Source organism: Podarcis muralis, chromosome 4 (assembly GCF_964188315.1).
Source record: "Podarcis muralis chromosome 4, rPodMur119.hap1.1, whole genome shotgun sequence".
NCBI lineage: Eukaryota > Metazoa > Chordata > Lepidosauria > Squamata > Lacertidae > Podarcis > Podarcis muralis.
Genome location: NC_135658.1, coordinates 59919154 through 59944064, shown reverse-complemented (window position 1 = coordinate 59944064; position 24911 = coordinate 59919154). Strand labels below are relative to the sequence as shown.

The window sequence follows — 24911 nt, the reverse complement described above, 5'->3', positions numbered from 1 at the left end:
AGGCTGCAATCCTAAACAGTTATCTCAGAGCAAACCCTACTGAACTTTTATGAGATTTGCTTCTGGGTGCGCATTAATAGTATCGCTCTGTTAAAAAGTTTTCCTGGGAGCAGGTGAGGCCAAAGTGGGAACATTTTAAGAGCTTGATGGATCAGGCCAATGGTCCATCTAGTCCAGTGTCCTGTTCTCACCATGGCCAGCCTGTGGGAAGCTGGCAGGCAGGACCCAGGCAGAAGAGCACTCTCCCCTTCTGCAGTTTCCAGTAACTGGTATTCAGATGCATATTGCCTCCAACCATGGAAACAGAGCCTAGTCATTCTGGCTATTAGCCATGAATAGACATATCCTCCTTGAATGTGTCCAATTCTTTTTTTTAAAAAAAAAGCCTTCCAAGTCACACTGCCTGCTGTGGGAGCGAGTTCCGAGTTTGAGTATACAATGGTACCTCAGGTTAAGTACATAACCTGAAACTGTTCTTAACCTAAGGCACCACTTTAGCTAATGGGGCCTCCTGCTGCCGCCGGAGCACGATTTCTGTTCTTATCCTGAAGTAAAGTTCTTAACCTGAAGCACTATTTCTGGGTTAGCGGAGTCTGTGACCTGAAGCGTATGTAACCTGAGGCATATGTAACCCAAGGTACCAGTGTACACTACATGAAGAAGTGTGCGACAGGCCCTATATCTGACCTTTTAACCATTTTCCTCACTCATCTGGAATGAAACATGTGGCCTAAAAATAACGCCCTGAAATACAATGTGCCACTCTGCATAATGGGGCTGAAAACATTGAGGGCGTTTTACTTACTTGGAAATAAGTCCCTGAAGTAAATGGGACTTACTTCTGAGCAAGCACGGGCTAGGAAATGGTTCAAACTCTCCTGAGTCTGAAGCAAATTCCCTACTTCTCCCTGCCTCTACCATGCAATACGGAGGAAATAAAGAGCAAAGTGGGGGGAGAGGAGAGAAAGACAACAAGAGGCGGCGGGGAATCTGCCGCGCGCTCGCCTCGCGGGGCCCGCCGATGACGACAGAAGCAGGCGAGGGGCGCCGGCACCAACCAACTAGCTTCCCGAGACGAGGGGGGGACGGGACTGGGACTCACCGGGCACCTGCTCCTCGGCCTCCCCCATGACAGGCTCGAGGGGGAGGCGCCTAGGAGACAGAAGGAAGCGCGAGCAGCCTGGATCCCGGAAGTAAACAAACCGCCTGCCACTAGCAACGGAGGCCGCTAGAGCAGCGACCATAGAGAGTCGCCGCAAGCCGGGCTAGAGCGTCTTCTCCAAGTACCATAGAGGTTTTCTTTTTAAAAAAACAAAGGAACAAAAAACCCTCCTCAAAATATTGCTTTTACGAAAGTTACCGCCTGAATAGTTCAATAGCAATTAGCAAGACTCCTCCATGAGCATTGCAAAATGGTGGGCACCGAGAACAGGGGGCATTCCCACTTGGAAACTTTCCAAGGGCATTTCATTTATTACACGTTTATACCTCCCGTATAGTAAAAGGTCCGTAGAGTTAAAGCTATGGTTTTCCCAGTAGTGATGTATGGAAGTGAGAGCTGGACCATAAAGAAGGCTGATCGCCGAAGAATTGATGCCTTTGAACAACAACACCACCTCCCGTTAGATCATTGTTCGCTGTGCCAATGTTATCCTCACAACCAGCGCTTTTCTCCCCTAGAAAAAGAGGTGCAGGAACTCCCAGGAGTGAATGGCCCAGGGTCACCCGGCGAGTTTCAAGGGTTAGCAGGAATTGGTCAAAGTCTCCTTAGTCCGAAGCACTGTGTAACATTGGCTTTCTTTGGCCAACTGTTGGAAATCGAAGACTCACAGATTCATAGAGTTGGAAGGGATCCCAAGGGTCCTCTAGCCCTACCCCCAGGCTAAATATATCTATCTTTAACTATGAAAGAAGCTGCACCTATTGAATGTCAGCCTTTTAAAAACATGGAATAGTTCCTCAGTTTGCTTTCTTTTTGATGTATATTTTTTCCATATAAATAAAAATCTAAAAAATAAATAAATGCCTAATTCATATAATAGTTATCCCCCATAAATAGGAGAGAGGAAAGAAGACTGCATGAATTGGGTTTCTGTAAGGCTATGAGTCTGTGTGGAGCAAGTCCATCACACCTGTAAGACTTGGTGTCTGTACTTAATACCTGGCATCACATGTAGGTCTCTCTGTGGTGGAGAGGAGGGAGTGGCCCATGAGAAGACCTTTGGCAGCCTAGTAAATGCCTCGACTGGGCTGTAGATTTTGCTGTGTGTTTAAGGACAAAACCCATGGGTTTCGCCACTCTCCTAACTAATGACACTTATCCATAGTATTTGCATAAGATTATATACCGTGAATTCCTGAGCAGATCTCACAACTGCTAGAGATAGCACTGTCTCGTGATAGTTTTACCTTTGCTCTTTCACTGAATGCATTCACTATTTCACCTAAGTTTAACAAGGTGACTATAACTATATCTTAGCATTTGGTAAATATGCTGTTTAATGTTCGGTCCCTGTTCAATGTTGGGAATGCAAGCAAGATCAGCAAGCACCTGGTGCAATGTATTCGGTAAGTGTTTAAATGCTACACAACAACAGAGCTGGTGGAACATCCTGGGCTGTCTACTCCAGTTTTTAGCAACTACAAGACTGCTGATATAGGCAAATCATAATCTGTCTCTGTTGCTTAGCAGCATTCATTCATAAACCAAGAAACTAAAGCAAAGAAATTATATAGGAAAATTGATATGTCAGAGCAATTACCATCACTGTTTTTTGTTTGCAGATGCTGTCTGACAATTTCATATACTTGAAATAAATTTGCATGCTTATTTCAAACCCAATAGAATTGTATTTTATTATTTATCAATAGCTCCGACTCTCTCTGGAGTAGTTGTGATCATGTGAAGGCTTCTTTTCGTCGGGGTGGGAGTGAGCACCCTTAGAAATATCTGTTGCACATCCTGCTGAGTGGGGCTCTGGACTTCTGTTTCAAAGTCCTGCCCTGATGGCACCATAACTTTATAAAGAATAAACTGGAATCATTTATTATTTTGTTAAATGTCTTTTGTTGTTTTCACTTGTTTTGTTAAATACTGACAGAATACTTGTTTGCAGCAGCAAAAATGTTAACTAGGAAGGCTCCTGATATGACCACAGTATCTGAATGGCATTGTTCAAATCCCTAGCTATTGCAGATATGGAAAAACCAATGGATATTGTGTGACTACTGGGGTGTGTGGATGTGGATGTATGAAAGCAAATGTTGTGAGCATACTGATCTTCTTTTGTTTATTATTGGAATGTGCATTGTAGAACACTGGGAAATTGTTATTATTATTTTGGTAATTTTAATGGGAGCATATAAATGAAGGGAACAATAATTTTCAAATGACTTACAGTCCCATTATTAATATATAAACACAACACCATTTGTTCTGATAAGGGGGAGTGGGGGTGTAGGGATAGTGATGGTAATAATAATAATAATAATAATAATAATAATAATAAAATTATTTATTCCCCGCCCATCTGGCTGAGTTTCCCCAGCCACTCATGGTAAAAGTAGTGACAGTGCCACATAGTGCAAACAGAGGCAGAATCTCCCCCTACCCCATGCACACATCACCAGTGGTTTTCCCAAGTGTAATTCTTCACACGTTTCCATAGTAGCAATATGCATATATATATAATACTGAAGAACAACAAATTATTTTATTTTTCTTGATTATTTACTCAACTGTTCACTGGTATCCTGGTGCCATGCATTTGTAGAGCATTGTGCCTTTGAGCCAATAATCTGGGACCACAACTTGACAGTGGTTATTTCAGAATACAAAATTCTGAATTATGAGGTAGTTGAACTTCTTTTGTCATTTCCCTTGGAGATACAGGCATGGGCCACAACCTACTAAAACTCCCACCCAGTTGAAAGGCCAGGACCTTCTGACACTGCAAAATTATTCAGCTGAAGACATCAAATATTTGTTGTGGGTGGCAGCAGATCTGAAGGAAAGAATCAAATGTAAAGGAGAGGTATGTAACATTTGCAGTATGAATTCTCTTACCCCCATGTCTTTTTAGTTGTACACATGGCCTTAGCCACAATCCATAGCTATCATGTATCTGCCTTCTGGTTTCTTAGGAAATACTGTGTTTTTATGTGTTTTCCCTGAATTCAGCTTCAATCCGGATTTATAAAAAGAACCACCTAGCTTTGTTTTAAAACACAAATGTGGATGCTGCCTAGTTTGGGATTTGAATCCTTGATGGTAGGAAGGAGAGGACAGGAAAAGTCAGGGGTCAGCAATTTTTTTCAGCAGGGGGCCGGTCCACTGTCCCTCAGACCTTGTGGGGGGCCGGACTATGTTTTTTTTGGGGGCGGGGATGAACGAATTCCTGTGCCCCACAAATAACCCAGAGATGCATTTTAAATAAAAGGACATATTCTACTAATGTAAAAACACGCTGATTCCAGGACCGTCCGCAGGCCGGATATAGAAGGCGATTGGGCAGGATCAGGTCCCCGGGCCTTAGTTTGCCTACCCTTGGGGGAAGTAGACCATGTGATCTTCAAGGTGAAATGAAGATTCCTACCCTCCACCCGCAAGGTTTAGAAGGGTTGTGTTTGAGAAATTGTTTGGGGTTTCAATGTTAAAAAGAAAGAAAAAGAAAACTTACCATATTCTAGAAATATAAATCTAACCAGAACTGAAATGTATGATGATGAAAAACATCTTTGGCATATTCTCCTATCTTACAATTATCTGGGGTAGGGGAATCACATTTATATCCTCTCTCTCTCTCTCTCTCTCTCTCTCTCTCACACACACACACACAAACACACCAGCATTCCCAGTTGGGGGAGGGGCAATTGAGTCTGTGTCGTGTGTGTGTGTGTGTGTGTGTGTGTGTGTGTGTGTGTGTGAATGCAGATATGCAGTTTACATGTCAGGTCAGCTCTCAGCATATTGGCGGGGACAGGGTGTGTAAAGCTTCAGTGGAATTCTACATGCAGAGCAGCACTAGAGGGAGTAAAGAAACTACGGTAGTAACTAGGTCACCTCCAAGGCACAGAAGTCCTGAATGTGACAAATTGACAGGATAATTGCCTTAGACTGAAACAAGTATTAAGATTTCATTTTTCTAATGGAGCCCTTAAAGTAAGATACAAAAGTGAAATATTAAATACTTTCAAAATTCAAACCTGTATTCTTAGGTTTTATCAGGTTTTGAATAGTTACACTTTTTTTTATTTCAATTTGGCAAGAACTTCTAGGATTTGGCCAGCTCCTCCAACTGTGTTGTAATAAAGCCACTCTAAGCTTAATCTAGGGACGCGGGTGGCGCTGTGGGTAAAACCTCAGCGCCTAGGACTTGCCGATCGCATGGTCGGCGGTTCGAATCCCCGCGGCGGGGTGAGCTCCCGCCGTTCGGTCCCAGCTCCTGCCCACCTAGCAGTTTGAAAGCACCCTTAAGTGCAAGTAGATAAATAGGTACCGCTTTATAGCGGGAAGGTAAACGGCGTTTCCGTGTGCTACTCTGGTGCCGGTTTGCTAGAGCAGCTTTGTCACGCTGGCCACGTGACCCGGAAGTGTCTCCGGACAGCGCTGGCTCCCGGCCTCTAGAGTGAGATGAGCGCACAACCCTAGAGTCTGTCAAGACTGGCCCGTACGGGCAGGGGTACCTTTACCTTTTTAAGCCACATTAGGGACGCAGGTGGCACTGTGGGTTAAACCACAGAGCCTAGGTCTTGCCGATCAGAAGGTCGGCGGTTCGAATTCCTGCGACGGGGTGAGCTCCCATTGCTCGGTCCCAGCTGCTGCCCACCTAGCAGTTTGAAAGCACGTCAAAGTGCAAGTAGATAAATAGGTACCGCTCCGGTGGGAAGGTAAACGGCGTTTCCGTGCACTGCTCTGGTTCGCCAGAAGCGGCTTAGTTATGCTGGCCACATGACCCAGGAGCTGTACGCCGGCCAATAAAGCGAGATGAGCGCCGCAACCCCAGAGTCGGTCACGACTGGACCTAATTGTCAGGGGTCCCTTTACCTTTAAGCCACATTAACCATTAGGAAGAAGCCGTTCCCAGGACCTAAAATGTAACTCTATTCAGAAGCCCTACTGAATTAAACTGGACTTACTCTCAGGCAAATAGGGTTAGGACTGTAGACAAAGCAAACAACTGAGATGGAGCCTAATTGTGTCCTGTATATACTAAAAGGACCTCACACCCTGCAAGTGGTAGTGTTCGAAATGACTTTCAAGTGTAAAGCAGAAAGTTAAAAAATATTTATTGTTCTTACCAGTGTGTCACAAGTTCTTTTCCTTCCTGTTTTTCAGTATTTGCCTTTGCTGCAAGGAAAATCATTAGCTATGATTTTTGAGAAAAGAAGTACAAGGACTAGATTATCTACAGAGACAGGTGAAAACAAGCCAAGAATTTGACAGTAAATACAGCCTTCTGTATTTACTGTATATTATTTACCTGCATATGATGAAACAACATTATTCAATGCAAGAAGACAAAACAAAAGAAAAATGAAATTGAAGTTTGGAAATTCCTTAAAAGTTGTTACTTAGCCATTGGTAGTTGAGCCATCTAGTTGACCATTAAAATCAAGTCAAAATGGAATTTATAACAGAAAGTAATGGGCACAACACAACCAGCATTAAGCCAACAAGACTTAACATTGCATATTTGCCATGAACTGTTTGGGTATGCACAGTGCTTTTTTTCTAAAAAAAATTTTAGGGGGTACTCTCATTTTGACTCAAGAAAATCACCATTTTATAGTTCAAATCGGGGAAGATCAATATAGGAAATGGACAAAAGTACAAAGATTCACAAAACGTTTAGGGGTATACGTACCCCTGTGTACCCCCAGGAAAAAAGCACTGGGTATACAGAATGTTATCTCTTTGGGGGCTTTAATAAACATTTAATTCTGCAAAATATTCAGCTTAGGACAGGCATGTCCAAAGTCCAGCCCGGGGGCCACTTGCAGCCCCCGGGCTCTTTCAAACAGTCTGCCAGGCAATTTTGAAAAAGCAATCAATTGCGGCCCCCGAGCACTTGGCCACCAAAGCCATTTCCTTTATACGGGCTCGTCACAAGCTCTCTCCTCTGCGCAGGGTGTGTGGCAAGCCCCCGTGCCATTAGGGAGTCCCCAGCTGCGTCACTCCTTGGGTCGACCAATCTTGTTGGCCCGGGGGTGTGTGGCTAAATAAATAAATAAATAATCCTACAGTACATGTTAGGGACGTTGATGCTGCAGCGATGGCGGTGACAGAGGGGTGGCCGCCGCCTTGACCCAGGGACCTTGAAGTTCCCAACGGCTGTTAAGCAAGCAAGCACACAGGTCACATTTGTCAGTCAGGACGCCTATGTCCTGGCCAGGCCTGCACCCAATCTTGTTTTTGTACAATCTTGTTTGTCCTCAGTAACCAAAATTATATTATCAACATATACAAGCAGAAAAGATGTTTTCCTTCATTTGCAAGGAATCATACAAAACAAAGTGGCACTAATAAAGAAAAGTTCCAGGTGGCAACAGAAAGCAAACTAGGAAAACTGGTGCTATTAACAGTAATCCTTCTAGTTGGTTAATTGGTTCGGCAACTTCCATGCACATGACATGTGATGCTAATTATTTCCCCCAAGAGTTAAATGATAACTAATCAGAGGCAGCCACAGTTGCAAATGGCAACAAAATATCTGTGAAAGGAAGAGGAGCAGGTTCGCTCAAGTGTGTTGCAGGTAGAAATACTGTTTGTAATGAAGTGAGAGCAGTAGTTTACTTGCTCGAATTAACAAATAAGAAAGTTTTGAGAATTTAAATTCTAGATTAAAATTGATTACTTAATTGAGAAGGGGATTGTAACTAAAACACTGGGGCCTAATTTGAATAGCAGAGAGCCTGATATCTGGTGGACAGTCCAAAGCACTCGTCAGGAGAGCTATGAGATTCAGGTGAAGGTCAGATGCCTTGTCAATCCCAGCAGGTATATAACAGGAAGACCCGGCCTTCCCACACAGGCTACCATTCTCCTAAAGAGGAGAAATGTAGCATGGAAGGCCTATGTACAGTGGTATCTTGGGTTACAGATGCTTCAGGTTACAGACTCCACTAACCCAGAAATAGTACCTAGGGTTAAGAACAGAAATCACGTGGCGGCTGTGCGGTGGCAGTGGGAGGCCCCATTAGCTAAAGTGGTACCTCAGTTAAGAACAGTTTCAGGTTAAGAACAGACCTCCAGAACGAATTAAGTTCTTAACCCGAGGTACCACTGTATAGTACGCGGATCTGAAAGAGCCACAAAGGGTAAACCACCCAAAAGGTACGCTGAAGAGTTTGCTAAAACAGTCAAAGCAGATACAGCTGTTGTTAGTAACTCAGAGAAGGTTTGGAAACCTTCAAGCTTCCAAGAGGTCCAAAGTTTAACCTCAGAGGATGCTGAGCCATGGTTACATGCCATGAAGGCTGAACTTCTGTCTCCTCAACACCTAAGTGTAAATGTAAGTTAAACCCAACAATTTCTGTGGGGAGCAATGTTCACTTCATCAAATCTGGCCCTCTTTGAAAAAAAGTTTGGACACCACTGGCTTAGGACAATGGTTGTGGTGCCATCTGCTGGTAAGGATTCAAATTTTCCTAGTATACGACCCTAAGACAGGTTTAAAAGCTGGCAAGATTATACTTTTGTATCTTTCTTATGACTAAAAATAATGCTTCATCCCAGAAAATATTATGAGCATGTTCCCAGAAGATATGTTGACAGATGTGTGGTGTTGTAAGATTTGTTAAATATAATTTTGTTTTTTTTAGTTTTCAAAATATATCTGCTTTTTGTGTTTTTAACTGTTTTTGATGTTTTGATTGTACATTGCCTTGAGATGCTTGTGTAGAAGACGATCAGTAAAAAAGAATAACAGGTTTGGTTATTACAAACAGCATCAATAGAGAAAAGATTATGCATATCTCTCTGTAAGATCTTCAACACATGTAACTTGTACATTGTTCTGGCATGTACAGAGGTTATAGAAAGAGGCAGTCCTTGACCACAAGTTTACAAACTCTATAAGATCCGACACAAAAGGGAAAACAGAGGGAGCAGAGGGAGGAAAACAAACTTGGGTACTAATTCTTCAAGTTATATAATTGCTTTTGTTACAACCACCTTGATTGGAAACAGAGGAGGAGGCAAATGGTAGCTAGTCTTTTAGCCAGGCCAGTGGAGCAGGCCCTGCTAAAAGCTGATATTTCAGAGCTAAGATTATTCAAATGTATCCATGATAAGAACATGGCATTCAGGTCTTTGAAAACATTTTTAAAGGCTCATAAATATTATATAAACTTCTCTTTTAAGAATAAAAACTTGAAATATTCCTTGGTACTAATGAAATTTTGAATGCTATTTTCTCCTGTATTTGGTTCACACATAGATTTGCCATTGGGATAGGGGAGGGCTCTTGCAGCTTTATGACTGTGGGAAAAGACATAAAGTCAAATTATCCCCATGTCTGCAGTTCTAAGGGAGAAGACATGCAGTATGACTTGCCATAATACTTTGAAATGACAAAGGTAAAAGTCTTAATCATTGTATTTATTTTAGGATTTGCTGTCCTTGGTGGCCATCCCTGTTTCCTCACAACACAAGATATTCACCTGGGCATTAATGAAAGTATCACTGATACAGCACGGTTTGTACAACACCTTGTGTGACTTTTATTTCCTTTCTATATTTAGATGGTGAAAGCTAGGGTTGCCATATTACATATTGTTTTTAGGAATGTTCAAAATTGTTGAGCTTTTTTTGGGGGGAGGGGACACCAAAAGTTGTTTAGCCAAAAAAACATGATTGGCTTGATCCAGGACAAAGTGTCACCTTTCGGAAATTCCCCCTGGACATCAATTTTGCCTTTGAAATCCCAGTAATGTCCGGGATTGCAGCCTTACAAAAGCACTAAAATTGCTTGAATTCAGCAACTTTCAAAACTTAGGATGCATGAAGATTTTACTATGCATCCTATGTATTTACACCCTGCTCTTCAGCCAGAGAGGTTCCCAGAGTGGCTTTTAGATCAATAAAAGCAACACAACCTTTGCCCTCAGGTTTAGGTCTAAAAAGATAAAGACACAAAAGGAAGAGGGAGGAGAAAACAGGCAAACTCAGGCACCAAATTATTGATGTTGTATTCTTATAAAGGCCTTTTCAGATGGAAACAGAATCCTTGCAATTCAAAAACAGGCCTTGGTGGTCCAACCTTCCTAGAAAGAGGTATAAGAAGTTGTTGAAGTTGCAGGATGGGGTCTTGGCCTTGCCGGGCTAGCTGGAATTCACCATTTTCTTGTCATTTGTACTGTGGCATGCAGGCTTATTGGGGCCCCTCATCCTCAGAGCAGACAATCCTGGTAAACACAGTTTGGGTTGTGAGTCTATGGTGAAAGTACTCACCGTGTTTTGTTTGTACACAGAATCTTCTCAGAAGATTCCTCAGAATGAAATCAGGAGGAAAAACTAGTTCTGTAGTTTATAGTATAAACTGTCTATGCGCAAGTATTGCTTGGCTGAAAACAAGAAAATCACAAACTTTATTTACATTAAACAGTTCATTGATATTTCTGTCTTCTAATTCTGTCTCTCTCTCTTTTCACTGCCTTATTTTTTAAAAAAATATTTTCAGTGGTTAGCAGTCTACATTTTAAAACATCTGTATTTAACCATGTTGAGCAAGCACTTAAAATTATTCAGGCAGATTAACCACTATTAAAGTACTAATTTTCTATGAAAAATTGAGTGAGCTTTACATTTATTTTGCTTTCTGAAGGGTGTTGTCAACCATGACAGACGCAATCCTGGCACGAGTGTATAAACACGTTGATCTGGAGGTGTTGGCACAACAAGCCACAATCCCAGTGATAAATGGACTGTCTGATTCTGACCATCCCCTCCAGATTTTAGCTGATTACCTCACACTCCAGGTAATACTCTCCTGTTCCCTGCTTAAATGCAAAGCTTTTAGCCAACTCAGCTACTCTAAAAGTTCAGACCTAAATCCTAAATAGTTGAGATGTGGAAGGCTGCAAAAATATAAAGGTCTGGCACTGTGAGTGTGAGTTGTGAGCTGTTCAATTCTTTCTTCATTGGCTGGACTTGGGCAGGCTGCTGTTTCCAGGCTCAATCACCCCCAACTGTAGTATGGGGTTATTAATACTGAGCCACCTTACACGACTGTGGTGAGGAATATTTATCCTGCTTTTAAATGCACTGCATAAATGCTAAGTATATTAAATTATTTTCCTTAGGAGCTTGTTAGTGTCTGTCCACTCATCCAGCTGTTTAGAAATCAGGCATCCTGGTCCCTATCCAATGTCCATCTACCTCTAATACTGTCTGTGTGTCAAGGCAAGGATTAAGGAAATGCCAAGGGTTTGGGTGGTAAAACCAGTTCAAGTAGCAACTTGCATTACATCTTCAAGCCATCTGTCATTTGGCCCACAGTTTCTGCACTTCGTGAAATTCCTGCGTCAGTGTTCCTGGTGCAGCTCCAGGGGAGCAACACAGTCGTCCATGACATGGTTCAGATCCAGTTTGGGGGAGCTAGCTATTAAATCTTTTATGACAGTGGTCTTTGAAAATTCTCTCTGAAGTGATACATCAGGGGTGGGGGAAAGCTCTGACCCCCTAGAGCAGGGGTCTGCAACCCGCGGCTCCGGAGCCGCATGTGGCTCTTTTACATCTTTGCCGCAGCTCCGGGGCGGATACTAGCGAGGGGAGGAGGCGCATTGTGCGCCCCGACACTCCTCACTGCGGCTGGCGCTGTACTGGCTGTGACGTCGCATGGGGGCGGTGCGTGCATTAGTCACGCACCGTCCCGACGTCACCTTCCCACCCGCTGTCAGATCGCGGCTCCGGAGATATATTTGTTTTAAATGTCGCAATGGTTTTGCAGCTCCCAGTTGTTTTTTCTTCGGAAACGGGTCCAAGTGGCTCTTTTTGTCTTAAAGGTTGCAGACCCCTGCCCTAGAGGTTATTGGACCACGACTCCCATGACCCCAGACAAATGGCCATGCTGGCTGGGGCTGATGGGAGTTGGAGTCTGACAACATCTGGAAGGCCACAGGTTTCCCCAGTCGTGGTTTACATGGGCCTGAATTTCTAAATTGCAGTCATTCTGTAAAGCACCTAACTAAATGTGCTCAGAATTCCAGGGCATCTTTCCTTCACACTGATGTTCGCATAAATAGTGACATTTTAACCTCACCTATTCAACCTTTTTGACTGTGAACAACTCTGCATCTTAGGTGGCAATTTGTGTTTGATATTGGTACCTCCCTCACTTTGGTGTTTTGTGTACAATTGTGTCAAGTGTAAATGACACATAAGCAGCCTTCCTGGTGTGGGCAACATGGTGTCCTCCTCATGTTATTGGACTGCAGTTCCATCAACCCTGAGCAGGGCCATGCTGCTGAGGTTGATGGGATTTTGATGTAGTAAGTTGGCTACTCTTGTTCCAAAGATTCATTCATGTACATGTACCTGGGTATTAAGGATACAACCTGTCTTTGCTGTGGGAAACACCAGCATACTTATGGCAAAAAGATTAGCTGTACAAAGTGTGGCATCTCTTCTTTTGGCTAGATGAATCACACAAGTTAAGCTCTGAGTGGGTGTTCTTTGATTGCACATGGAGGAATCTGAAAAGTATTCATGCAGGAGGCTTAAAATGCTGTGGGAACCGTGCTGGGTGCAAAAATGGCTCTTTCCATAAATTCACATTTGGTGATGACTTGTTTCTATTAAAAGTATCATTCAAGGTGGGAAGAATTACCCAGTTATAGAAGAGCAGGGCCTCTGGATACTCCATGAAGGTGGCGTCCAGCCAGGCTTTGTGAGATGCTGTGGAAAGATGCAACACCTCAAATCAGGTCCTAACAAAAAGAGAAATGCTGGCTGCATTAGAATGCAGGGTGAATAAATCATTTCCAGCTGTTCATTTTGTCTGATAACCTTTGGAAGGCATTTCATCACCAAGAATTGACAGCTTTTCAGTAATTGCAAGTGACTCATGGTTCTTATGTAATAGTTCACTGCCTGCCAGCTGTACTAGCTGTTAGCATCCTGCCAGTTCCCTTCTAGGCTACCTGTTTAGAGAGAACAGTGCTATTATCCACATTTCTCTCTCTCTGTCTTGGCTTTTGTGGTTCAGGACATCGAGCATGACAGATGGTTCTAATACTTGACTCTTGTCATCTGATGAACTATGCCGGCTATCTCCACAGAGATTAGAGATATTAATAAAGAATAAATATCTGATTGTTTGGATAACAAGTTATTATTGGCTTTGGTTAGGGCTATTCTATCCCATGCTTCATCATCATAAGCAACAATGACATTCAAATCTGTGCCAAGAAAAGTCATATTATGCAAATTAAAACAAATATTCATGAATTGATTTATTTTGCATAGTCTTTCCTGCTTCTTGCTTCATAAGCAGGGACAAGGAATTATTAGCAGCATGGAAGACCAACCCTTGATTGTTGGAAGTCTGCTCAGGCTTCATTGGTTTTTTTGAGGTATCACTTTCAAAGTATTATTTTCACATTATCTACATGTTTATAAGAAGAAAGCAGGATGCATGCATTCTAAAATAATGAATGAATGAAAGTTACCCACATTGTGGCAAATTCTCCATCTAATATAAATGCAGTGCTAGAGTTCTGTGATCACAGGCATGTGAAATACACAGATAGCTATATATTTCCCTGTGTGCTAGAGAAGTATATGCATACTTATGTGCTAGAGAAGCATATGCTCTTGTATGGAACAAGTATAATGAATGGCTCCAGCTCATAGAAAATAAGGCAGGATATTGTCCATTAGTGTATAGGCCCTTAAGCAATTTGCTTAACCTTGGCTGGGATAATAATAGTGTATTGATTGACAGAATAATGTTAATATCCTGTATGACAAAGAAAGAATATGGGCAATGGCAATTTGTTCAAAGGCAACATCCTTGTTGCCAGATCCCAGACTACATGGTATGATAAAAGTTGCACTTCAAAACTGACAAGCACTGTAAATAACTGTGGCTTTGTTTTGTTTTGTTTTTGGTAGGAACACTATGGATCTTTGAATGGATTGACCCTAAGTTGGATAGGTGATGGAAATAATGTCCTAAACTCCATTATGCTTAGTGCTGCTAGATTTGGGATGAATCTGCATGTTGCTACTCCAAAGGTAAGAAAATCTTAGTTGGGGAGAGAGGAAGTCAAATGTTCTAAGGCAAAGAACATGGACTGCACCTCCCATCATCCCTGACCATTGCCCATGCTGGTTGGGGCTGATGGGAATTGGAGTCCAACAACATCTGTGACCCTCCAAGTTTAGCGATTGCTGCTCTAAAGCTGAAATACTGTTTTTCCATAGTTTTCACATTTTGTTTAAAGCAGCCTGGTTTCAGGGTAGAATGTGGCTCTGAACGGGACAATAAAGTTGGTTGTCAGCTCTGAAAAAGAAAAACATTTGTAATTTTATTAGAGGGTTTAGCCTCACAAAATCTATATACAAGAGTGCAAAGGCAAATTGACTTTGCTTTGGAAGCTAATTTAAAAAAATCTAAATACATGTCCATTGATAATGAGTGCACTTTATCCGGAGTTTAATGGTATAAAACTGTTAACAAAACTAGCCCATTATCACTCTGAAGGAAAATGCTTAGCTACAAGGAAATGGCCTCATGATTCAGAGTTCAGGAATGAGAGGGTTAAAGATTAGACTGAAGACAGAAGCTGAAGTCACCATTTCACTAGAAGAACAATGAGCTAGTCCCTATGAATTAGATTCAGAAGATCCAGCCAGAAGAGGCAGAGTTTAATCTCACAAACAGTCCCTGAACTTTTTAAAAAAATCTGTGCTCAGTGTAATAGGTTACTTTACTAAGACCAGGACAAAACTGAGTAATTTGGACTGCTAGCTGGGCACAGTAGATTAAGTAATTTGGGTGGTTAGGAGATCTGACACATCTTTTGATTCTCGCTCTTCTTGAAGAGCCTCTGTGCTGGCTGACATTTACCATGAGCTTCCCCACATTAATACTCTCCAGATGTTGGAATCCACCAACCCCAGCAGCATGGCCAATGGTCAGAGATAGTCCATCAATGAAGGATGCTGTCAGGGACCGGGCAGAGGAGGAATGGTGGAGATTGCCTCCCCATCCTGACCCTTCTAGGGAGGAGGAAGCCGAAGATAGTATGGATTTACAACAGTGGTTTGAGGGAGGTCACAGCTCAGAGGCAGATGAGGAGAAAAGTTGGGAAATAATGGGAGAGGAGGAGGCAGGACTGAAACGGCAGCTGACTGTCACGTTGTCGTTAGAAAGCATTCCAGAGTCCCCATCTCCAAGGACCCGGTGAGCCTTAAAAGTAGGAGAGCAAAGAGCTCAAAGACAGAGGGCATGTAGCAGCATCCATAGAAGTGACAAATGAGGAAGTGGGAGAGACAGGGGGTGGAGATTCACTTGGGACAACGCCATTATCCAAGAGGCTGGGTTCTATAGCCTCTCTGTAATATTGAAATAAAAAAGGACGGTAAGAAACTTTTCCTTCTCCTTATGCTTTATGTGTGTGTGGTGGAGTGACAGCAAGGTTGGGAGCAGGTAGTGACACTGGTGGGACCTCTGCTGTAATTCAGTTCTCCTGACAGTGCACCCCTGCCCATCCATCTCGCCCCCATTCCATCCAGATAAACAGCAGTGATGCTGGTGTCAGGAGGGCAGCTCCACCCTACCATATGTGGTGTTGCTGCTTTATAGGGAATTGGCATCGACCCAATACCCACACACACATTTGCTGGTATCATATCTCATTTTGGCTCCAATGTGGTTCTATTTATGCAATTACCATCTAGATGCTTTTTAAAGTCCAGGAGCCAGTTGTCCATAGCTTGGAAATCTAATCCAGAAACTCTCCAACCAACTCTAGGCACGCTGCCAGTTCAGGTATTGTGAATGATATAGTTAAGAGTACCCAGGCTACTGTCTATTTCTATAAAAACTGGGAATGTGTTTAATGTTCTCTATTTGTAGCAAGAATGGAATACAGTGGTACCTGGTTAAGTACTTAATTCGTTCTGGAGGTCCGTACTTAACCTGAAACTGTTCTTAACCTGAAGCACCACTTTAGCTAATGGGGCCTCTTGCTGCTGCTGCGCCGCCGGAGCACGATTTCTGTTCTTATCCTGAAGCAAAGTTCTTAACCTGAAGCACTATTTCTGGGTTAGCGGAGACTGTAACCTGAAGTGTATGTAACCTGAAGCATATGTAACCCGAGGTACCACTGTACATTGTAACACTGTAATCTGTTTTGACAGGGTTTTGAGCCAGATCCCATGGTCATCAAAATAGCGGAACAGGAGTCCGTAAAGGTACGAGGATGTGACTGTAAAATGTTTTTTTCTACTGTGCTTCACGTGAACTTAGTGCATTTCCTCTGATTTATTCATGTTAGCACCGCACCAAGTTGTTTCTCACCAGTGTCCCCACTGAAGCTGCCAAAGGAGCCAACGTTTTGATCACAGACACGTGGATAAGCATGGGGCAAGAGGCAGAAAAAGAAGAGAGACTGAGGGCTTTCCAGGGTTATCAGATCACAATGAAGGTAAAATGCAAAGATTTCCCACCAGATTTCTATGGTTTTGTAGATTCCAGAAGAAAACTTTAAAAACATTTTAGGCCTCATATATGTTTGCATTACCTAACACTGGAGATTTGTGGCACATGTCTGTTGAAATATCTACAGAGTACATATTTTTTATTATTATAGCAATGACTACAGCTACTCTGAAGCAACTGCTAACCTTAATAGAGTGCCACAAGAATATCAGGCTGAATGCTGCATAAGGAACTTCCCTACCTTCCTGAAATAGTGACCTGAGAGATGAAGTAAACATAACCAGTGTGTTTGTGTTTGTGTGTGTGTATTTATATATAAATATTAGAACCAAAAACAGGAGGCCATGATCCTAGTTAAGACCACAACATGTGGGGAAGGGGGCCTTGACTCTTCTGCTCTCTACTATGACCGTGGAAAAAAAATCACACAACCCTATGTGGCAAATAGCAACAGTCTACAAAAAGCAAAAAAGCACCTTCCCATTAGCCCATAGTTTTTATTCTACTGTTGGTACTTAGTGTAAGGGGGTTCAACTTTTTCAGGGTTGTAGCATGAAATACAAGGGTGAAGTCTCCCCTTCCCAAATCACACACCTTCTCTGTGCTTGGTTTTAATCTTGTTTTTGGTTCAAGTAATACTAATGTGTGGTTAGGCCCTGGGAAATGTAGAAGTCACATCTCTGTATCTGGATGCTATAGTACAGGGGTAGGCAACCTAAGGCCCATGGGCCGGATGCGGCCCAATCGCCTTCTCGATCTGGCCCATGGATAGTCCGGGAATCAGCATGTTTTTACATGAGTAGAATATGTCCTTTTATTTAAAATGCATCTCTGGGTTATTTGTGGGGCATAGGAATTCGTTCAAACCCCCCCCCCCAATATAGTCCAGCCCACCACATGGTCTGAGGGACGGTGGACTGGACCACGGCTGAAAAAGGTTGCTGACCCCTGCTATAGTGCCTGCATGGATGAATGCACATAAATTGCTCACTGGAGATAACAGTGGATGAGCAACAGTCAGGGAACAGAATGGATATATTTCTTCAGGATCAATGCACTCACATACTTAAGCAGTACTCCATAAGCAATTGGTACTCCATATTTATTGTGAGCTATCTATTGCACACACCATTAGTTCAGTGCTACATTGATTACAATGTGCACAGATCAGCTTCTGAGAAGCAGGGGCATTGTTACGGAGGGGCCTGGGTGTGTGGTTTATTTTAGACATATAAATTAGGATGTGGAATTATTTTTATGTGGCTGTGGTCTCATTGCTTTAACTACCCAGCAAGCAGCATCATTGTTCCAGAAGGATGTTTCCTTCTTGAGCCCACTGAATTTCTCTTCTTCCGATATCCTCTATATTAAAAACTGTTTGATTCTGCTGTTCAGGGAAATACACACTTATCAGGAATAAGACCCTATCAGGGGAATTTCTCCATCTCTTTTATCAGAGAGCAATAAATAAATGGATGAATAATGGATGGAATCGTCCAGAGGGAGGCATGGGCTTATATTATGAAAGGGGCAAAAGGAATATGGTGAAGAAAATCCAGCATTTTGAATAGAGGTGGGAGCCATAATAATAATAATAATAATAATAATAATATGAAGTCAGTATTACTTCTCTCTTACCTCATCCCATTCTACTTTTGATGATGTATTGGGTTTTTAGTACAGGTTTGGGGTTCTTCGTACTGAGGTGTGATTTGTTATCTTTGGTGATCTGCAGTGATACTGTTTCTCTCTAAAATCCCTTTGTTACTTAAGCATCTTTAGTAAGAGATAAAATCTTTAAAGTAATTTTCTGTCTGTGTTATGCTAATGTTTCTTAAAAAAAAAAAAAAAGACCAGGCAGCATGGGAGGGTCACATTTATATATATAAAAATATGAAATGCAAAAAGGTATGTGGCTGAAATATATAGCAACTTAAAAATAGAAAATGTAATCTAATAAAATATTTAAAATGGTTACATGAAAAGCCATTCTCTTTATTAATATCTGTACATTAAACTGCCATATTTCAACCCTATTTCCCAGAATGGTAGTGTTCAAAATTGCTCATAGTGCTATGAAGCTTTGTTCAGGTATTAGATTAATATATAATGAGTTATTGATATAAAGGAATACATTTGGACTTTTAAGGCATGCTTTAGATTGTGGGTTTTTTAAAGGCATGATTTAATAGGCAATTATTACCCTTACAAAAACATTATAGCAGCATGCATAGCAGCAGTGCAGAATGTACCAGTGATCCACTGTAATTTTTTTTCTGAAGCCAAAGATGAACCTCTTGATTACACTGTGATATATTTTGAGCAACTCCAACTGACAAGCCTGCCATTGATTGAATGAGTTATAGGTCCCAGCTGCTGGCTCTTAAGGGAAGTGCTGATCAACCAGTTGCTCAACTGAGAGGTGGCAGAGAGAGGAATAGGCAGCAGAAAGGAAGTGAGGTGAATGGAATGCTAGATGCACATTCAGGGCACCAGAATCAGGACCACTCTGGCAGCTCTGCTGAAGAGAGCCACATTATTATGGCACACACATTTTGTGTTTAAATCAAAGGCTGATTTTCCATTTCGTGGGTCATCCATGAGTTTTACGCAACAGCTCTGGACTGTTGGAAACAGAATATTGTATACTCTTGACGTAGGTTGCCTTTTTAAGCAACATATTTTCTTTTCAATGCCTGCCACAATTTATCTGAAAATGCACAATGTGGATGGCAGAGTGTAATACAAAATGCATTATGTAACTAGATTGGAAAAAATAGTTATAATTGTAGCAAGATTTATGAAGTTTCAGTTGCTGGTAAAGGACCTCAGTAAAGTCAAGTTTATATTACTGAAAATTTTAAGGGTAGCTTTGCATGCTTTTCACATGTGATTTTCCTAATTGCTCTGCATGTACACAGGTACATGTGTAGGGTACAGGGAGCATGCCAGGTAGTAAAACCCATGGACTTTTACCCAAGCAAATGCATGTATGTTATGATGTCCATGTCCCCAATACATTAAGCAGGTCTGCATGTAATGTTAAACCGTAGCTAAAAATAAATTATGGCTTAGCATGAATTAGCAGTGTGGCAGTGCACACAGCAAATGCAGTGCTTGCTTTGCTACTCTCCTGTTGCTGCTCCTGCTTTTGTTGCTGCTGCAGCACCTTTAGTAAGTGTGGTACAGAAGTCCTGGTTCTGCACGTATTCCTAAGTGCCTTAATTCTTAATGAACTTGAAGATGTAACACATTGCATATGAAAATGCTTGTTGTATAAAGGATTAAGAGAAGAATGACGTGCTCTGTCAATTACCAAGTTACTAGTAAATGAAACATTTGTTCAGGCTGCAAAGTGATGATCCAGTATTTAGGGTAGTCTGCAAATATAATAATATCAGCTCTAAATGCTCACAGAAAATTTAATAACTTACTGTAGAAGCATGGCATATGCCACAAAATATGCTTCAGTATATTGGCTTAATATTGGCTAAGTAATGGATGGCTAGACCATGTGGGACTGCCCTAGTCATGTAATTCCTGTGAAAAATTAGTGCTAGTTAGTGCATAAATGGGTTGTGATCATAGAGCTGTGCCCTAGACTCATTTAGGTCACACCTCCTCTTCTCTGATAAAGGAGGAAGTGAAGTCTTCTTTTCCTGTTCCCTCTCTCTCCACACTGACCAAGAAAGACGTGCCTAAGCAAACGCCAAGCTTAGAGCATGTATTTGAAGCTATCTTTCTATATTTTCGACCCAAGAGTGTTCTGCCTATATTTTCCTTGCTGCTGCTTGGATAAATGCATGAATCTGAACTTTGGGACACTTTATAAGTATTTTAACTTTACTCAGCAGTGTGTGGTCTGTTCAATGAAAAATGGGTAGAAGGAGAGAAGCACTGTTTGCAAGCAGACTAAACAGGATAAAAAGGTCTAATAACCTATATTCCTAATGCTATGCAGCTGCTTGACTGTTGTGAATTTAAAATCTGCTACTGAGGGCTCTCTCCTGCTGGAGAGTGAGTTTAGCACCACATTTTGAATCTGTACATCCAGCTGATTCTTTTATTATTTACCCCAGATACATGGGTCACAGGGATTCATATTTTCCTCACACAATTCCTTCCAATGCCTGATGGATGGGGGGGGGGGGCATGCGTGGGAAGTAATGATGTGATGCCCTGTGATCTGATACATTTATAAGATGGTATAAAGCTGAACCACGTTTTGTTTGGTTATTTTTTAATAGTGTGTTGCCACAGTAATATATGTATTGGGCCTAGGAAAAAAGAATTACATAAATATATCTGGCTGTTTTCCTAGCCCACCACTAATGATGTACGTCAGTGTGCAGAAATTGCATAAGAAGGTTTATGTATACTCAGTGCTTCTATTATTTTTAATGTTTTGTGTAATTTTTTGGCATTTAAAGAAAATGAAACGTGAGTACACAGAGAAAGCAAAGGGGATAAATACTCCTTGGCTGCAAATACTCAGACTGCAAAGAGGAAAGCACACAGCTTAAAAAGAGGCGGCTCATGGCTGACACAGCAGTGAGCAAGAGAGCAATTACCATAAACCGTGGAGAGAGGACAAAGAAACCAGAAGTAGAATACTCACTCAATTCTTTCAGCTTGTTAGACCCTAGCATGACCCACACAATGCTGCCAAAATCAGGGCTTTTGAGAAAGAGTAATTTTAAGGGATATGTGCATCATTTCAACTTTGTGTGTGGTCATCTGTTAGCATGTTTTGGCGTTCAGTTTCAAATCTATCTCTCTCTCTATCTCCATCCATCTTTAGACTGCAAAAGTGGCTGCTGCTGATTGGACATTTTTACACTGCTTACCCAGAAAGCCAGAAGAAGTTGATGATGAAGTGTTTTATTCTCCACAGTCGCTGGTTTTCCAAGAGGCTGAAAACAGGAAATGGATAGTTATGGTATATGGGCACTCTGATCCGATAGGCGTCAAAGATCTCATGGCATAAAGATGGCATTCTGTGTGCTGCAGGAGAAATAACCCCAATCTGTTATCCACCTGACATTTACAACTGCCCTGATGTCCGCTTGCCTATATATATGAAATTCTAGGTCTGTGCTGATTTAGCCGACTCGGTAGTACTGACTAAAAGGCTTTTCAGGATGGTATATAAGATCTCCCTAGTCCTGCCGGTTACCATCCCAGTTACACCACTCATATCTGAGCCACTTGCTCAGGTCTTTCACTGATTGGGCTGCATTGGGCAGCGGTGGCTGTTGCAACAGTAGTCTCATCAACATGCTGGTATAATAATGGCAGACAGTGACACTGCACTGCAGTTCTTGCACTCCATCCTATGGCGTTAACTGCACAGCAGTTCAAAGGACTGGGCCATCCTAAAAGGCAAGCGTAATTCTCATTCGTGTTTAATTTGCCAATTCTAGTAGTGGGTGGGTCAGGCACCTGGCAAGGTCTAGAGACTGTTGAGGGGCCCACTGTTGATCTCAGCGGCCTTTGTACCTGTTAGAGGAACACCACCAAAAGCCATTTTATTTTGATCTACACCCATGGTGTAAACCAGGAGTGGGGAACCATCCTGAGACTGCTTGCCAAATGGTGGGTGAGGCCAGAGGCAAATGTGGGAAGAGTAATGGGTGCAACTCTTAGGTTTGGCACATAGGCTACATCCCAGCTACACAGAAGTCAGAGGTTTCTAGACACACCGACCCACATGTACAGATGCATGTATGTTTTCATTCTTCATCAAGACATGTGAGAGGTATTGCCACATTTCATTCCAGCCAGTCCAAAACACTCAGGGAGGGTGCATGGCAGTCACTGAGGGGTGTGGTTTGGAGAGGAATATCACAGTGTAGAGTTGTAAGGGAGCTCATCGCCCTACAACGCGGAAATCACAGCTAAAGAATCCTTGACAGATGCAACCTCTGTTTAAAAAACTCCAAACAAAGAGAGTGTACCACCTTACTAGGGAGTCTGTTCCACTGCTGAACAGCTCTTACTGCCAGAAAGTTCTTCCTGATGTTTAGTAGGAATATCCTTTCTTGCAATTTGAATCCATCGGTTTGAATCCTACCCTGTGGAGCAGCAGAAAACAAGTTTGCCCCATCATCCATGTGACAGCCCAGATATTTGAAGATAGCTATCATATAACTCCTTAGTCTTCTGCTGGCTAAACATATTCAACTCCCTCAGCTGTTGAGCCTAGTGGGCGTCCCAAAGGCCCATGGATGCAGATTCAGGGTCCTGGCCTGAGGTTCACCATCCCTGGTATAAATTAATAAACAGCAAGATCAATGTGACCTTTTTTATTAAAACTTTGCATTTTCCTGCACTGTTGTAAATTAACATTATGTATGCAGCACCATTTCCCAGTGTGGCTGGTTATTTCATATATTTATTAATTCTCTCTTCTAGGCTGTCATGGTGTCCCTGCTGACAGATTACTCACCACAGCTGCTGAAGCCTACATTTTGATCCTTGGATTTCTGCCAAGAGAAAAAATTCCTTACCAGCATTCACCATTCTGGTCCATGAAGTCTCTCTTTCTCTCTAAAAAAACAAGATCAAAGCAATGATAATTAATTAACAGAAATGGAAGTTTCAATCATACTTTCATTCTGCATCTGTTCTGTCTCTTAAACACTGCAGCTGCATTTCATTATCTAGCAGCTTTTTTCTTCCCCATCCTACATATTGATTAGCCCCCTAAAATGGTTACAGTTTAACAAATGGATGAGTCAGAAAGGCAGGCAATAGTAGAATTGATCTCATAAATGCGTCCTGGAGCTGTGTACTGTGAAAACTGCTGCAGTTTTCTCGAAAGCTGTCATATTTGCCTGCTGATCGGAGGGTGGGTGAGTGTGTTTCTGAATGACACAATTGAAATATACCTTTTAGATTCTGATATTAAGGCTGCAGACCAAAGCCCACTTAGTAGCTCACACTTAAGTTCAGGGGGATTTACTTCTCAGGAATGAACTGCAAATATATTATAACTGACAGTAGTGATGGTGGTATATTAGTTTTTGTGAGATTTTGGATGCAGTTAGTATATTTAGTGTGTTCATAGACATAGATTTATTTTACACAGTTTTCTATAGTTTTGCTTTCCTAAAATGTAATCAGAAAGAATGTTCTTTGCTGACATCCTGCACTGCCTCCTTATTAGCAAGGTTCTGCCTCATTACTTTATTAATGTCTCTAGATTTATTGTTTTTATGATATAAAACAATAAATGATAATAAAAATGAAATAGAAAAGGAATAACCAAGTTAATCCAAAAGTTTCAAAGCAAATCTATCTTCTTGTTGGGTGATACAAACTTTCAGGAAGTACAGAAGCTTCAAATAATAAATAATGTCCTTCTTGCTCTACAGCCCTTATGGCTCTGGAATTACTGAAAAGAGAGTTTGCTTTTCAAGTGGATAAGTAGAAAGATAAATAACAAGACAGATGAAGATGAAAGGGAAGCAAGAAGAAGGTAGTGGAAGGTCCTTTTTTCCTACATCAATTGAGCAAGGAACCAGAGTACTAAATCACAGCTGCTGTTTGGAGACTACTGTTGTAAAGAAAGCTCTCCAGAAAGGTATCCCACCTGCCATTAAATTTGTGACATACCGGTATGTCACTTGCTGTCAGGATGCCAGTTCTAGAAGTTCTGTTAATCAATCATCAACATCAAGTGGAGAAGGGGATTTCCAAGTCCATAAAACCAGTAGCAACTAAGCTTCACACTTAACTTAGGCTTTGAAGGTTAAACTCATCCTTGCTGTCCTGGTGGAGCATCTCAACTTAACCAATGGCCTTACTTACTTACTTACTTACTTATAGTATCTGCTCACTGCCAAATCAGTGAGTCACTTACTCAAGTCAAAGCCGCTTCCCCATCAATAAAAAATAGAGATAATTTTTTTTGTCCTCACCTTAGTGAGCCTAATTTGAAGTTAGCAAAGCAATTGGTGAGCCTTGAATGGAAGCTGTGGGAGATGAGCACAGTATTATTGTGCCTTGGATGCTTGTCATGAATTCATTACATACAATAAACCAAAGATGAATACAGATGAGCAATGAAGACGCAATAAGATAAAAATAGTATTTTTGATAGAAAAATAATTCCCAGAGGTTAGTGCTCAGAGAAACGAAAATAAAAGTATGGCGGATGTGAAACTTTTAACAATACCCCTCATTATTTTCCTTATGTTTCTTTCAGTATATCTGTGATGATCCTTTGTTGAGTATTTT

The 24911-nt window shown here is 41.7% G+C and overlaps 2 protein-coding genes and 1 long non-coding RNA gene across 4 annotated transcripts in view; 1 reads left to right on the top strand and 2 right to left on the bottom strand.

The window, feature by feature from the left end:
• The window catches only part of RPGR (retinitis pigmentosa GTPase regulator), a 38362-nt gene extending 37134 nt beyond the window's left edge, over nucleotides 1-1228 (bottom strand). For both annotated transcript variants that reach the window (XM_077927382.1, XM_077927383.1), the window contains exon 1: nucleotides 1103-1228. In XM_077927382.1, the coding sequence (XP_077783508.1) occupies nucleotides 1103-1130 (28 nt within the window). In that variant the 5' untranslated portion in view covers nucleotides 1131-1228. The remainder of the gene's footprint in view (nucleotides 1-1102) is intronic.
• Nucleotides 1207-24903, top strand: OTC (ornithine transcarbamylase). The gene is made up of 10 exons (XM_028727410.2): nucleotides 1207-2568; nucleotides 3887-4034; nucleotides 6338-6419; nucleotides 9611-9698; nucleotides 10827-10980; nucleotides 14117-14239; nucleotides 16370-16423; nucleotides 16507-16656; nucleotides 21472-21609; nucleotides 23085-24903. Exons 1-10 carry the CDS (start codon nucleotides 2492-2494, stop codon nucleotides 23142-23144), a joined length of 1074 nt encoding a protein of 357 aa, XP_028583243.2. The 5' UTR covers nucleotides 1207-2491; the 3' UTR covers nucleotides 23145-24903.
• On the bottom strand, nucleotides 3900-14121 carry LOC114596182 (uncharacterized). The gene is made up of 4 exons (XR_003706444.2): nucleotides 12831-14121; nucleotides 10454-10566; nucleotides 6301-6349; nucleotides 3900-4004 (listed from the first exon to the last, which is right to left on the bottom strand). It is a non-coding gene; the product is annotated as an uncharacterized LOC114596182 (long non-coding RNA).
• Nucleotides 24904-24911: the final 8 nt, after the last annotated feature.

What these genes read in the sequence shown, in the direction of transcription:
- OTC (XM_028727410.2), top strand. Translation starts at nt 2,492, where the DNA reads ATGCTGTTTAATGTTCGGTCCCTGTTCAATGTTGGGAATGCAAGCAAG. An exon ending in TAGATTATCTACAGAGACAG is followed by an intron (nt 6,420 to 9,610) that starts GTGAAAACAAGC and finishes TATTTATTTTAG; the next exon opens with GATTTGCTGTCCTTGGTGGC. An exon ending in ACAGGAAATGGATAGTTATG is followed by an intron (nt 21,610 to 23,084) that starts GTATATGGGCAC and finishes TCTCTCTTCTAG; the next exon opens with GCTGTCATGGTGTCCCTGCT.